At 44.8% G+C, this 15,464-nt stretch overlaps 1 protein-coding gene across 1 annotated transcript; it reads right to left on the bottom strand.

Annotated features, from left to right (window-relative positions):
- Positions 1-8,525: 8,525 nt before the first annotated feature.
- LOC123452314 (26S proteasome non-ATPase regulatory subunit 10) lies at positions 8,526-11,721 on the bottom strand. Its single transcript, XM_045128957.1, has 5 exons — positions 11,418-11,721; positions 11,175-11,313; positions 9,959-10,083; positions 9,361-9,507; positions 8,526-8,967 (listed from the first exon to the last, which is right to left on the bottom strand). Exons 1-5 carry the CDS (start codon positions 11,607-11,609, stop codon positions 8,833-8,835), a joined length of 738 nt encoding a protein of 245 aa, XP_044984892.1. The 5' UTR covers positions 11,610-11,721; the 3' UTR covers positions 8,526-8,832.
- Between the last annotated feature and the right edge of the window lie 3,743 nt (positions 11,722-15,464).

Below are 15,464 nucleotides of genomic sequence, written 5' to 3'. Positions count from 1 at the left end.
TCATTTCAGAAGATTCTTCGTTCTCAGCTTTCATCTTTCATCCTCAATTCTTCTCAATTTTTGTCTCTTCGTTCGTCTCTCGTTTATCCGGTGCCTTGTTTAAGTTTTTTTCTTATCTCAGGTGACTCATGATCTCTTCATTCTCTGGTATCTCCATTCATCCGTGGTGTTCCCATTCAGTTGTGAATTCTCACCGGTGCTTCCTTAATTTTGCCTCAAGTGGTGCTTATCTCTCTGCCTCTTCAAGATTCTTTCAAGAAGAATAAGTGGTATGCTAAATCTGTTGCTTGTCATCAATTAAACTTGATGAAGGATAAGCATAACATAATTCTTATTCTTGTTCATAGTAATCTGAATTCTTCGTCCGGAGTGGCTCATGATATCAATTCCTTTTTTCTCAAGTGTTCTTATCTTTTCTTTTCCGGAGTTCCAAGTTTTCTCAAGTTTCTCTTCGTGAAGCTTCATCGAAGACTTTGCAAGGCTTCAATCTTATTCTTTCATCCTTCATATCTTTGCATCATTCATTTGTATACGGTGGTCCTTCATGGTGGTTCATCAAGGTTTCTATCCATTCTCAAGTGTTCTTCAAGATTCGTGTTGGAGAACCTCAAGTATCCTTTCTCTTGCATTTCCAAGTGCATTTGTTCTTCCTTATCCTTTGGGGTGGTATTATAGCGTTCTTGTTAGTGTAGGAGACTCGAAGAGTTTTCCTTTCAAGAATGAGATAATTAAATCCACCAATCCTTTGATCATGAGATTATTCTTAACTCATGGTTTCTTCATTGAGCTATCTTGGTTTGGATTTCACCTAAAGCTTTTCCTATGGATTGTGCTATCATGGTGCTTGTCATTAATCCCAGTTCTCAATGTATCTTCTTGGTGTAAGTAATTGTTCATATCTTGTTTCTCGTAATCTATCCTTGGTTCTTTTAGTGGTTGTTTGTCACCTCATATTTGTTAAGACGATTTTCATAAGCCCACTACTATCTTGTTCTTTTCGTTGTGGGTTTTCCAACTACTCCGTCAATTCTCTATCCGGAGGCTCTTCAATTCTATCGTGATGATAGTTGTCATTTCTTTCTTTATTCTCTTCTTCCGTATGAGCTAGTTCATATTCTCTTGTTCCGGAGGCTTTGTGATGTTGCTCTTTTGGGTCTATCTTGTTGTTCTATCAAGATCTTGGTGTTCCCTGGCTCTATTTAGTTGTTTGTTATGAATATTGTCTAATTCTCTCTTCTTATCGAATTTTTTGTCCCATTTTCCTACCGAAGTGCTGCCGAATTTTTTCATGAATTCTTGCTTCTTTCTCATATCATTCTTCATCTCTTTGCAACCTTCAAGGATCGTTGGTTTCACTCGTTTGTCAAGAAGCGACTAAATTTTACCTTGCTATTTCTCATCCTCTCCCCCTTTCATTCTTGGATCTCGGGGCGAGATCTTCTTGTAGTGTAGGAGAGTTGTGACAGCCCGAGACCGACGTTCCAGAAGATTCCCTTTTCCTTTCTGTTTTCGTCGTGTGTTTATTTTGTTTTGTCGCATCATCATCGCATCATGCGCATCATCAGCATTGCATCGGCACCTCCGTTGCCGCCAGTTTTCAAAACTTGCATCCGTTGTTAGTTGCCGGTTCGCGTCGTCGTCCGTTCTGAGCCTGACCGCACTCGCACGCGCCCGCGGCACCGTCGAAACCCTGTTTTGAAAGTGCGTTTAAAACTTTCTCTGATCAAGGTGAAACTTGGCACGCGGTCGCGATTAGATGTAGCTAGGCCGCCTGTCGAATTTCGTCGCGATCGGAGACCGTCTGGTACCCGAACGGTCGACCGTAGCGGCACCGTATTCGCTCTACCATCGGACGTGTGTCGGTGTTTTAAAAATTCGTGCCGCATCGACCGTTCTCCATCTCATCTCCGGATATCCCCTATACACAGCCACCTAACCATTCCCACATCCGTGGCCGTTTGATCGCGATCGCGTGGTCGAAAACTGATCTGAATTCGGATAACCTTAGCTCGTTTTCTATATACAGACAGCAAACCCTCTCTCTCCGTGGATTTCCGCGCCCTCCTAACCCTAGCCTCCACTCCCACCTACCTCTCTCTCTCCTCCCTTCTGCCAGCCGCCGGGGCCCGCTCGAGCCCGCAGCCGGCCCTCCCGGCCCGGATCCGCCGCCAGCCGGCAGCTCGAGGGGAGGAGCCCCTGAGCCATACCTTGCTCGAGCTCCTGTCGAGCCCTAGCCCTCCTCACGTGCGGATCTGGAGGGATCCCCACGCAGCGCCGCCCCACTGGCCACCGGCCGCCGCCGGCATCGCCGCCCGCTGCCACGCAACGTCGGCCTCGACCACGTCTCCCCCCGCGCCGCCCGCTGCCCCGACTTGCAGCCAACGCCGCCCCGTCTCTCCCCTCGGAGCTCGCTGCCGCCGCCGGGAATGGGTTGCCCCGACCTTGATCTACCTTGCGCGGCCTCCTCGGCTCCTCCGGCGACCCCATGGCGGCCCCCCTTGCCGGAGCCCTCGAAGTCAACTCGTCGTTGCCGCCGCCTTTGGCTCCCGCTCGGGAGGAGCCCGACGGGGAACTGCCTCACCTCCAGGCGCTCGCTTGGGCCGCTCCCCGCGCTCGCGTCGTGGGCCGGCCTCCCCAGAGCCACTCCGCCGGCCCAGTCGCCCCTCCGCCCAGGCCAGCCAGCTCCTGCGCCAGGCGAGGCCCGGGTCACCCCAGGCCGGCCTACTTTGGCCCGAAGGTGAGCCCCTTTCACCGGCGCCCTGCGCGTGTGTTAGCTATATGGCGCCCAACTTTTTTTTTCGGTCTGTTAGAATATTCGGCCCGGTAGTATTTATTTATTTTAGGATTTTCGGTATTATAATTTCAGGAAATATAGATATATTAAAACGACCGTAACTTTTATTACGTTAGTCGTATCGGAACGTGTAGTATACGGTTTTCGTGTAGTTTTACGCATAAAATATGTTAGTGCAACTTGCGTATTTATTTGACGTAGTTTTACGTGCCAAACGCCTAGTTTAGCGTACTGTCCCAATAGGGGGAACGTCCCGTATTTATTTTTCTTGCGGTCCGGATTGCTCGAGTGCCTTAGATAAAATGCCTACGTTTTTGGAACTATTTCTTCGTGTATTTTAGAGCAGTCATTTGTATTTTTGCGTGTAGAGATTTGCCGGTAGTTTATTTTCCCGTATATAGGTGATTATCTCGCATTAATGTGTGGCATTATTTTGTGTTGCAAACGCCACATATTTTATATGTTTCCGGGGTAGAAAAATCCCATGGATTTTTCTGTGCAATTAGTTTTATCTTTTGAGCAAGTTAGTTCACGCGATATTTTGACATGTTGCCCTTTTGTTTAATTCGTAGGACTTATTCCGTGCCTCGTTTGAATTAGTTGTCAACCAGGGAGTTCTTCTTAGATGTTTTGTTTAGCCCCTGGTATTTTTAGTTGCAATAGAAATGCATGTTTAGGTGTGGTTTGACTGCCCTCAAGTTGCTAGAAATAGTGCTGTTTTAGAGGAGCTGAAATATTTCTAAGTCTGGGATCTTTTATTATTTTGTTGCTGTCTTGTCTTGCTTGCATCTTGTGCTCTGTAGCTATTTTGAGGTTGGTTCAATGGAGTTAGTTGTACCCCTTGTGTTTCTCTAGCATGCTGTAAATTTTCATGCCATTTGGAGTCCTGTAGCTATAGGCTTTGCTGCTGTCAATATAGCTTCAGATCGAAAACTGCACTTTCATGAGGTGTAATTTTCACTAAGACTGAAATAGTGTGTGGGATGCCATTTTGTGTCTTCTTTTCCTAGTGCTCCTTGCTGCCATGCTAGTTGTTGTTAGTTGTTGTAGTTGTGTTTATTGCCCTCTTCCGTGCCATGCCTTGCTTGAGCATATCGGAGTTGTGTAGCCGTAGTTGTGAGGCGTAGAATATGCTATGTGGCTGATTTTGGCAGATTGTAGTCATTTCTTGTTTTGCTTGTAGTTTTTGAACCGTAGCTCCGATTTGATCGTGTCCTACATGAAACTTGCTTAGAATCTCGTGTAGTTTCGTTTTCTCTTGCTGTTTTCTTATGTTGAAGTGCTCGTAGCCGCCGTTGCACGCATTTTGCATTCATGCCATCATATCTTGCGGTGCTTGTATCTTTTGATCCGTAGCTCCGTTGGAGATGTTCTTTATGTGTAGATTGCTTGCCTTGACACGTAGAATCACGTGAACCTATTTGTTTTTCTGTTTAACAACCAATTAAATACATTAGTTCAGATCTGGACAGAATTGTAAATTAACATGTGAGGTTGTCTCGGAGATGCTATATGACATTTCCGACCTCATTTAAAATGCCTAGATAGGTAGTTTAATTGCGCTTCACGTCTTGCCATGTTTTAACCAAATTTAATATAGCTGTGTACCTAATCGGGATAGAACTAAATAATTAACGTGGAGTTTCGTCAATTTGCAACTCGTTGCATATTGAACTTCACTTAATGTGTAGTGTTTGATTGTGTGAATTGACATGCCGTGACTTGCATGTTTTCAGTTGTTCATGCATCATTTGTGTGTGCATCGTGTGGTGAATTCCGTGTGTTGATTTGTGTTTCCGGTTTGCTTCATCTCGATAGAGTTCCGCAAGCGTATCGGATGTGAGGACCCGTTCGGCTACGTCGGTTCGTCTGCTTCACGGAGGCATTCTTCTTCCAAGCAGGATCTCAGGCAAGATGATTATTTCCCCAGATACCATTACTATCATTTCCATGCTAGTTAGTTCGATGCTATCGATTATGTCTCGTTGCCTACCACTTGTTAAATATCAGCCTCTCAACAATGCCATGTTAACCTTCAACCTGTTCGACCTAGCAAACCACTGATTAGCTATGTTACTGCTTGCTTAATCCTGTTGATAGCGTTGCTAGTTGCAGGTGCAGTTGCTTCCATGTGATAACATGGGTTCCTTGTCATATCACCATATTAATGCTATCTAATTTAATGCACCTATATACTTGGTAAAAGATGGAAGGCTCGGCCTTTCGAGCCTGGTGTTTTGTTCCACCTTTGCCCCCTTAGTTTCCGGCTACCGGTGTTATGTTCAATAAATGAGCGCTCCTAACACGATCGGGGTTGTTATGGGGACCCCCTTGATAATTCGTTTTAGATTAAAGCTAGTCTGGCAGGGCCCAACTTTGGTACTACATTTGCCTAATAACTAATGAACTGCATAGGGAGTAATTAACCCGAGGATATTTAATCAACCCCCGGGCCAGTGCTCCTCATGAGTGTTGGTCCACCCACCTAGCAGTCGGCGGTGCCACCACGGGGCAACTCGAGGTTTGGTTCCCGTCCACTTTGCATAGACGGTGTGTCCTAAGAACGAGATACGCGGCTCCTATCGGGTTCGTCGACACACCGGGTGGCCTTGCTGGATTAGTTTTACTTTTGACGAGATATCTTGTGCATCGGGATTCCGGTGATGCTTTGGGTAATCTCAGAGTTGAGGTTTTCCACTAGGGAATCCGACGAGATCGCGAGCTTCGTGATTGAGGATTTCTATGCGGCTTGTGGTAATTTGTGATGGACTAGTTGGAGCACCCCTGCAGGGTTAAATCTTTTCGGAAAGCCGTGCCCGCGGTTATGTGGCAAAGTGGAAACTTTGTTTAACACTGGTTCTAGATAACTTGAAGTTAATTTAATTAAAATATGCCAACTGTGTGCGTAACCGTGACTGTCTCTTTCGTGAGTTCCTTCTCCGATCGAGGACACGGTGGGGTTATGTCTGACGTAGGTAGGTGTTCAGGATCATTCATTTGATCATCAGTAGTCACGTCCGTTATGCGTAGATCTTTCCCTCCCCCCTCGTTTTCTCGTACTCGTAAGTTAGCCACCAAATATATGCTTAGCCGCTGCTGCAACCTCACCACTTAACCATGCCTCACCCATTAAGCTTTGCTAGTCTTGATACCTTTGGAAATGAGATTGCTGAGTTCCCGTGTGGCTCACAGATTACTACAACATCAGTTGCAGGTACAGGTAAAGGTTACTTGACGCGAGCGCGTTGATTGTTCATTTGGAGCTTCTTCTTCTTCTTCTTCATCATCGATCTAGGATGGGTTCCAGGCCGGCAGCCTGGGATAGCAAGGATGGACGTCGTTCTTATTTTTTTCGTTTGTTTTCGTCCGTAGACGGACCCTTCTCTTACTCTTGATAATTATGTAATGTACTGATGTGATTCTGACGTAACTTGTGGCAAGTGTAAGCCAACTCTATATATATCTCTTCTTTTCAGTACATGTACTTGTGACGATATCCATTCTTGCGACACGACGAGATGCGCTTCTATCCCTGACGAGGCCCTCGTGCCAACTTGAGGATAGGGTCGCATCTTGGGCGTGACAAAGGCCTTGTTTTCTATGGAAAGCAATAAATCCCCAGGCCTAGATAATATCCCTGCTGAATTTTATAAGCATCGTTGGGATTTTGTTAAATTTGATGTGATGAGATTGTTTGATGCTTTTCATAACAATTCTTTAGATGTGGCTCGTTTAAACTATGGGGTGATCACTTTGCTTCCTAAACTGAACGGAGCTAAAAAGATTCAACAATACATGCCCATTTATTTGCTATGGTGTCCATATAAGTTGATAACGAAGGTTTTGAATGACAAGGTGGCATTGTATTCTGATGTTCTAATTAGTAGACATCAAAATGCTTTCATTAAACATAGAAATATAATGGATGGCATCCTGACTTTGCATGAAGTTTTGCACCACACACAGCGTAGGAAAAAATGTGGGATAGTGCTGAAACTGGATTTTGAAAAAGCTTATGATAAGATCTACTGGGATTTTCTCCTGGATTGTCATAGAAACAGAGGTTTTGGAGAAACCTAGCGTGGCTGGGTAAAAAAGATCTTATATGATGGCACGGTGTTGTTTACTCTCCTTGTGGATTCCTGGCGTACTGGGCAGGGTTGTTGACAGGGGAGGACAAAATTGTGCTGGAGCGAGGGGCGAAGATGTTGAAGAGGAAATGCTTCGAATCTGCTAAGGATCTGCGCGGCCCCGAAGGAGAATTGATGATGGGTTTCTCTTGGTTGGTTATTTGGTGCTGGTGGGCATAGCTTATTCTGGTTGTCTTGGGTGCTGGTGAGATGTTCAGTTGTTAGTTTGCCTCCCTGCGTGGAGTGTATTCAGGCGATGACCTGTGTTGTTTTTTCTGGAGATTCCTAAACTTGTTTGGGTGGTTTTGTGCGTAGTATGGATGTTCTTGGGTTTTCGCCCTACGGTAGGCTGCTTGATGATGAGTGGCTATGTGTAGGTTTTCCAAGAATGCTTTGAACTCGCACCCCTTTTCTGATTTCCCTTTTGAATTTTAGACAATGTATTTCCGATATGTGAGTAATGGAAAGGGGTTGCCCGGTTCAAAAAAAAAATCTTCACATCCTACGTGCGCACATAAATTTTCATGAAAAAATAACCTTTTGTTTGGCCCGTGCAAAAAGAAAGTATATCTCATGAAACCCTATTTAGAAGCACTAACGTTTTTCTTTTTTGCGGAGGCAAAATAAAAAAGATTGTTTCGCAAACCTTTCCTGCCGTGCACACGCGTTGCAAAGATGTATGTGTGAAATGCGTTTTAGAAAGCGGGTTCATACTCTGCGTTTATGGTCCTATATCTAGGAAATGTGAAGAAGCGAGGGTATCTGAAACAGGAAGGCTTTGTTTGGTAAAAGTGTATTGGGAAGGTTTAGGGAGGAGGGGATTTGATGAATCCTTTTCTTTCACCCAATCCTCTCAAATCCTCGAGGCTTTGCTTCCACCAGTCCCTCGAAAAGGATCCTGAAACACATGAATAGAAAGAGATTAAAGGGAACGAAGGAACCCCTCTTACCAAATGGGCGCCCGAGGTTCTATGGGGTTTTTGACCTTCCTGATAATTTTCCTCTCGAGACCTCCTGAATCCGTCTGTGCCAAACGAGGACAAAGGAGGACAAAAGGGGGGAGAAATTCCGCAGCGCGGAGGCGTTTCCTAGATATAGCACAACGAGCACTGGGATGTGCAGCCAAACGAGCTCCATGGAACGTGTCTCCACTCTCCAGGCAGCAGCTCACCGTCACCGTGAGGACAACCATTGTGCGTTTTACTGCTTCACAATACAAGACCGAGGGCGGATGATGCGAGTGGGATTGAACGTGGGCACGGCTGGGCACCAGCTATGCACGCCACGCCATAATGAAGATTATTATTATAGGAGTACTATAAAATCATGTGACCGGGAATAAAAGGGGAACAAGACTCTCATGGTGCTGCGCAGATTACGGGCATCGGATACCATCATTGGCTATTGGCTATTGGGCAATATCAGGACCCATGACAAAATTGCCGTCAGATTGCGGCTATTGCCAACTTCCGGATACAGTTTTAGACCTAGTATAGTAGTACTACACAACTCGTCTGCAAAAGGACCCCACGCTACAGAACCATACACGAACTACTAAACGAACGCACACAGACCAAGTTCACATCTACTGAATGCAGGCGTTCAGCAATACATAGTACTGTAATTCGCATCCGTTTAACAACGCCTAAAAAGTTCAGATGGCAATGAGAACTGGGTTTTCAGTTTTGTCCTGAACTACGATGGTCGTCCGTAAGCCATCTGAAGAAACGCAAAAGCAGAACACAAAGTCAACACGAGAATCGTTAACCACCAACATCATCATGTCTGCCTGGTCAATCTGATTTTGGAGGGAAACATTTCGTACTTATACGACGAGGTACACGACCACAGCTTTTCTATTCCAGACATTCTCCCATCTATCTTTTACCTTAGGGCAGCAAAGCATCCTTAACCTTCGAGCATTGCCTTGGCTGCATCAATCAGTGCAGGTCTGAAGCTATCAGACGCTCGGCCAAGGACCGTGTAGCCTTCCTTGTCTTCAATGTCAACATCGGCACCATGTCTGATCAGCAGAAGGGCAACCTAGAAAAAGCAATTATAGCACAAGAATCAGCAATATCGAATAACCCACATCTATTTACAAAGGATATCAGAGGACAATGAACCAGTGTAGATGGAAATTTTTGAAACGAATCAACTCGTGGAGATGTCAGGATTATTCCTTGACTTTTGAAACCACATGGGCTGCTAATGAACTACTCTATGTAGCATACTTGAACATCAAGTCAGTGAAAAACTGAAAATACTACCATTGCCCCGAACTTCCAACTGCAACTTAAGTGTACAGTCAAGGTGTACCAACCATGCAACACATAAAAATATATACAGAAGCTCCAAGTCTCTAACCATTTGAAAAAGTATCAACATAAGCTATGAATACAATCAGGTGGTGCATGAAAGCAAAGGAAATATTACCCCTCTGTCCTCGCATATGACGGCATGCATTATAGGTGATTGTCCTAGCTTGTCAACTGCATCAATATCTGCGCCTTCTTCAAGCAGGTATTCACACAGCTCAGCATTTCCAGTGCTCGCAGCTCTATGCAGGGGTGTGCAGCCAAACTGACAAGATAGTAGTTCAATGTTTTACATGTCTGCCAGATTACTTCAAACACGCTGCAATGATAGTGTAGAAAGCAGTGGACAAATGTATTTCATGGAAATTACTGTACTTGACAGTTAATACTTCAAATTAACATAATATTTGTAGATATAGATGGTTGCCTACATCATAGTCAACTTCTATGCCTGAATGGCATCCAGAGGACAGCAATGTCTTGCTAAAGTAAATTTCTATAGAAAAAATACACTGTAAATATTTCAGCTTTCTCATACAATTTCATTTGTAGTTTTATGTTCGTAGATCATATCACAACCCTACCTATAAAAACGTTTCATTCTCTTTATGGGCTTGAGGTGGTTGTACAACCAGCCATAAGCACTTAAATTACATGGAACCAGATTTGAGAGTCCATCCATGGTATTCCTTCTAGATCATTAGAAGTTTACAAACCTTATCTTTCTTGTTGACATTTGCACGATGAGCTATCAGCGTTTGAGCAATGAGAAGCCTCCCTTTACTAGCAGCATAGTGAAGAGCAGTTCGGCCAGCATCAGTAGTCAAATCAACATTTGCACCTGGCATATATTAAATTTATAACTATAGTTATGTCTGTTACCAGGAACTCGCAAAAAGGTGAAGATTAGAATATTGCAATATCAAATTCATACAGACGAATGGAGTATGAATTCAGTTAAAAACATCAAGCATAGCATAATGGTTATAACAGAAGATATATCTACAGCAGGGAGACCTTTTTACAGAAGTAGCAGGATAGCTGCTAATTTCATCACAATATACTGCATATAAAGAACACAAAGGTAAACGAACAAGAAAAAAACGATAAATTAGTGTGGCTTCTTCACCCCCCCCCCCCCCCCCCCCCCCAAAAAAAACAAAAATCAAGGCGCGTATGCTTGTCTTACACAAAGGATTTTCAAGCAACATCTGGTATCTAGTTAGGCCAGATATCAGATAGAGTCAAGTTTTTCAGATGGATTAAACTCTGATAGGAAACATATTCAGAAATGAAGATGTATACCATTCTACTTCACATCAGTTCTATTCATGGCAAGCATATCAGCCTTATTTTATCTTGCCACATATATAAACTAGAGTGTCATACAATAGGAGAAGTACTGAATAAGTACTAAAAACAGGACATCAGGATCTGTAGTGATATTCATGGTAAAGTTTGCCTGAGAGAAAAAAGCACAGCAGAAATAATGAGTCCTTATCACTACCCAAGACCCAATATTTCTTCGAGTAATGTTCAACACCCTGCTGCAATCATTCTAGCTGTTCAAGTTACTTTGCATCCAAATACTGTATGGAACATGGTGAAATAAACAGTTCCAAAATTGACGACCCTGTTAAATTTGCCTTTATCAGCTGCACAGGAAGTTGAGCATATCCAAACAAAATCATGGAACCATCGGTCATCCAGGATAAATCAGTCAGGCAACGACAATTCGACCAAATTGCCCTATTAAGAACAAACATTTCCAGGAGCAATACCTGCTAATTATCGCACTACACAGAAATAACCCAACCCGTGCAAGCAGTGCCATTAGAAGATTCATCCTACACCAATTTCACTAACTAATTGTGGGAGCTTGTAAGCACAAATAGCACAATTTCACGCAAGTACAAGGGCAGGGTCTCATACCGTGATCGAGCAGGATGTCGACGATCTCGGCGTTGCCGCTGCTGGCCACGGAGTGAATCGGCGCCCACCCTTCCTCGTCCTTCCCGTTCACGGCGCTCGCCACGGCGTCGCCCCCCGCAGCCACGAGCGCGGTGACGGCCTAAAACATCAAACAGGCCACCCAGAGCCAAAAGGGTCAAAACCCTAAACCCGGAGGCCGAGCAGATTCGGGGGCTAATCGCGCGGGGAGGCGGCGGCGCTTGCCTTGGGGTGGCCGGAGGCGGCGGCGACGTGGACGAGGGAGCGGCCGTCCTCGTTGCGGAGGGAGAGGGCAGCGGCGAGGTCGGCGGAGGCGAGGGAGGCGAAGACGCTGGCGGCCCCGGACTCCGCGGCCAGGAAGAGGTCCTTCTCCGACGGCTTCTCCCCGCCGGCGTCCACCTCCATTGCCGCGGCCATCTGGTGCTGCTCCGGGGAGTAAGCAAAGGCTTGCGATTTCTGAGTTGGGTCGTCTGTCCTGGGAGGTTTCAGAGTTGTTTGGCTGCCGCAGTGCCGCTTCGGGTTCGGGTTGGTTGTGTCAGTCTGCTCTTACGCCTTCCACAAGAAAGAAAGTGAAAGCCGGGAGAGGGTCGGGTGGCCTAGGTCCATGGGCATTCTCGCTATTACAGCCGGCCCGGATGTGTAACCGTCGGCCGCCGCCTTCATTTGCGCGAAATTTGAAAGTTTTCACTTTTTACGTAAATTCGTATTTTCAAAAATGTTTTATCGTCCAAATCTCGAACCGTTTTCATAATTGAACTTTTCACGTCAAGATCTTCAAAACTAGATTTTCTGTTAATAGATTTTAACAAATTATATTATAAAAAAACGGACGAAAATACCCAGATGTAAAAAAAAACATGCCGCTCGTAAAAAAAAAGAAAACATTTTTTTGTTTGTTTTCAAGAGGCACGGTGGTGTCTTTCACGTAAGCAAAATCGTGTCTCTAATGAAATAAAAAAATGCGTTGTTTCGTTATCGAGAGATACTGTCATGCCTCTTGCGAAAGATAAATCGTACCTCTTGTGAAAGAAAAAAAATAATAAAAAACAATTTTTTTCATTTTCGAAAGGCACGATCGTGCGTGTCACGGAAGAAAAAAAACACAAAAAATGCGTTTTTTTTCGTTTTCGAAAGACATGGTTATGGCTCTGGTAAAAGCAAAATCGTGCCTCTTGCGAAGGAAAAAAACTTTTTTTTTCAAGAGGCACATGCATGCCTCTAGCGGAAGCAAATCTATGCCTCTCGTGCAAAGATAACCGTGATTTCCAAAATAAAAAGAAAACATGTTTTCCCGTGCATATATATATGTGTGTGTTAAAAAAGTCATCCAAAAGCTAAGAAAGGTCGGTCGAAAAAATCGAAACATGAAAAAAACCCAAAAAAACATACTTAAAAAGCCGAAAACAGGTACGCAAAAATAAATCAAAAGAAAATGCTTCGAGCGCAACACGTGGCGGTGTGTGAGAACATCTCAAGCGCCCGTGCATGAGGGTAATCGTTGGAAGGCTCCCCAAGGAGGGATCGCCAACTAGTTCCTCTCTCATTTGCGGTGTATGATTCTTTTTTGGATCCAGGCTGAAGTTTTTATTGTTTTTTAGCTTCAAAATTAAAATTTAGCTTTGGTTTAAATGGCATGGTCACTTTGTCTCGTTCTCAACTTTGTCCCCTAAGAGCATCTACAGCCGGACGCCTTAAATGATTTCTCATACGCCCGCGGACGCACCCGTTCAGTGACCGGACAAGAGAGAGAAGGAAAAAAGTGACCCAATCAGACCCATCATATCATCTCTATACGTCTGGACTGTCCGCGAACCCTCATATTCATCTCAAATATGAGATGGATATGAGGGCTCACGGACGCGCCCGGTCAGTCCGCCACATCGGACGCGGCCCCATCCCGGACCATCTTTTTTTCTTTTCTTTATTCATTCTTTTCTTTCTCTCTCTTCCTCCCCACCAATCATGTGCAAGTGATCGAACATATAAGGAAGAAAATAAGGAATATGGCTGCACAGACGAACAAATAGGGTACACGTTCGGTCACTGACCGGACGCATTCGCGGGCGTTTAGAGGGTCATATTTGCAATGTCCGACTGTAGATGCTCTAACTAGTCAAACAACATGTTTGATCAAACACAACTAACCAATTAAAACATGTGAAAGCATAAAAGTCACGTTGGAAGAAAGCAAGAACCTTGTTAACGGATTGCTTTGGAAGAATTGAAGATGTGTCGTTGTTGGGCCAAGTCCTTTTTGCATGGAGGAGTGTTGTCTTGTCGGTAGTCTAGTTGTAGCCCATATCAACACCATTATTCGCAAGTTCTGGTGGGGGAGCAAGGATAGAGCTCGCAAGGTCACCTGGGTTTGTTGGAATGTTATGTCTTGGCCGAGGCACATGGGGGGGGCTTGGCTTTCGTGATATGGAGTTGTTTAACTTAGAATTGCTAGCGCGGCAAGCCTGGAGGGTGTTTCATGAACCCGTGTCTTTAAGCGCCAGAATTTTGAAGAGTGTTTACTTCCCTCAAACATCCATCTTGGAAGCTTCTTTGGGGAGTCACCCATCGCAGATCTGGCGGTGAATTCTTGAAGGGAGAGATGTGCTGGCCCAAGGACTTATTCGGAGGATTGGTGATGGTGCTAGCACTGATATTTGGCATCACAACTGGCTTCCAAGAGAGACTTCTATGAGGCCCATCACTTCTCCTCCGTATGGGGCACCTATTATGGTTAGTGAGCTTATTGATGAGACATCAACTAGATGGAAGGAAAAGATGGTCCGACAAACCTTCTTACCTATGGATGCTGCGGACATCCTGGGAATTCCTTTGTGCACGCGCCAGGTTCCAAACTTTTGGTCATGGAGCAAGGAGCAAAGGGGCATTTTCATCGTTCACTCTGCGTACAGGATGATGGTTCACACGAAATTCGCAAGAGGTGGCTGTTGAGGAAGCAGCGGGCTCCTCAACTATCGACGAGACGGCAAAGGATTGGACAACTCTCTGGGGAACCCTCGTGCGTGCAAAGCTCAAAATTTTCTTATGGAGGTTGTCCTTGCACTCTTTGCCAACTAATGATGTCAGGGCTCGGCATAATATGGCTGATAATCCAAGATGCACTTTGTGTGGTATGGAGGATTCATCGAAGCATGCTTTGCTGGAGTGTTCGGCCTCGTGTTGCGTGTGGGCTTTGGCAAACCCAGATATGGTGGAGCATATGCTGCATACAAGTGAAGTTCATGCCCATAATTGGTTATTCTCCCTACAGGCATCGTTATCGCACGAGGAGTTTGTTCAGCTGACGGTCACACTTTGGGCGATCTGGTTTTCACGCTGCAAGGAAATTCACGAGGCAGAGTTCCCATCTCCGATGACAACCCATTTGTTCGTTAAGAGGTTCATCGAGGAGCTGGCTTTGGCCGGGAAGCCCCAGCATAATCAAGCCAAACAACCACATATCAAGTCTGCTCAAGGTTGATGTTGTTGTTTCTGCCCACAATGGCAGATGCTTAGTTGTTGTGGTGTGCAGAGATGAGACAGGCAAGTATCTTGGCGCTTCGGCCATGGTCTTTGCAATCACAGACCCGCCGATACTTGAAACTTTGGCGTGTAGGGAGGTTATGGTTTTGGCGCTCGACCTTGATGAGCATCATCTGATCATTGCCTCTGATTGTCAATCAGTCATGAAAGATATCGCTGAAGGTACTGGAGGAGGAAATGAAGCTATCGTTAGGGAGATCACAACTGGAAGAGTTGCTTTCGATTCATGCAATTTTCGTTTTGAGAGTAGAAAGAGTAATAAAGAAGCTCATGCTTTAGCTAGATTTGCTATTTCTTTGGAGTTTGTCCGTCATGTGTCGTTTGGCATCCCACATGACTGTAATTATCCTAATAGCGAGTTGGTTACATCTACAACCCAAATGTAAACCAAGCCTTTCGTGGTTCAAAACGCGGTATGAACATCATGAATCAATAGATGAGGGGGGTTTTACCTAAAAAAAGTTGTAGCCCATAAATTCAACACACATGAACCGTTGATCTAAGATCTAGACCGTGGCTGAGAAGTCTACATGGGAAAGGAATGAAGAAGAACACTCTAGTCACCCTTTTCGAGTCGTGGTGATGGGCTCACGTCATTGTAAGAATGCGAGAGAGCAGACAAAGAACACAATTTGTTAAGATCTTCTGCCAACTGGCATATACCAGGTTAAACACAAGAGCTCTCTTGCAGAGAAAACACTTTTATACAATATTACTCATGTGTGGCCTTCAAGT

The sequence above is a fragment of the Hordeum vulgare genome, chromosome 5H, assembly GCF_904849725.1.
Source record: "Hordeum vulgare subsp. vulgare chromosome 5H, MorexV3_pseudomolecules_assembly, whole genome shotgun sequence".
NCBI classification, from domain to species: Eukaryota; Viridiplantae; Streptophyta; class Magnoliopsida; order Poales; family Poaceae; genus Hordeum; species Hordeum vulgare.
The sequence above is the reverse complement of the archived record's forward strand: the minus strand, read 5'-3'. Positions and strand labels throughout refer to the sequence as shown.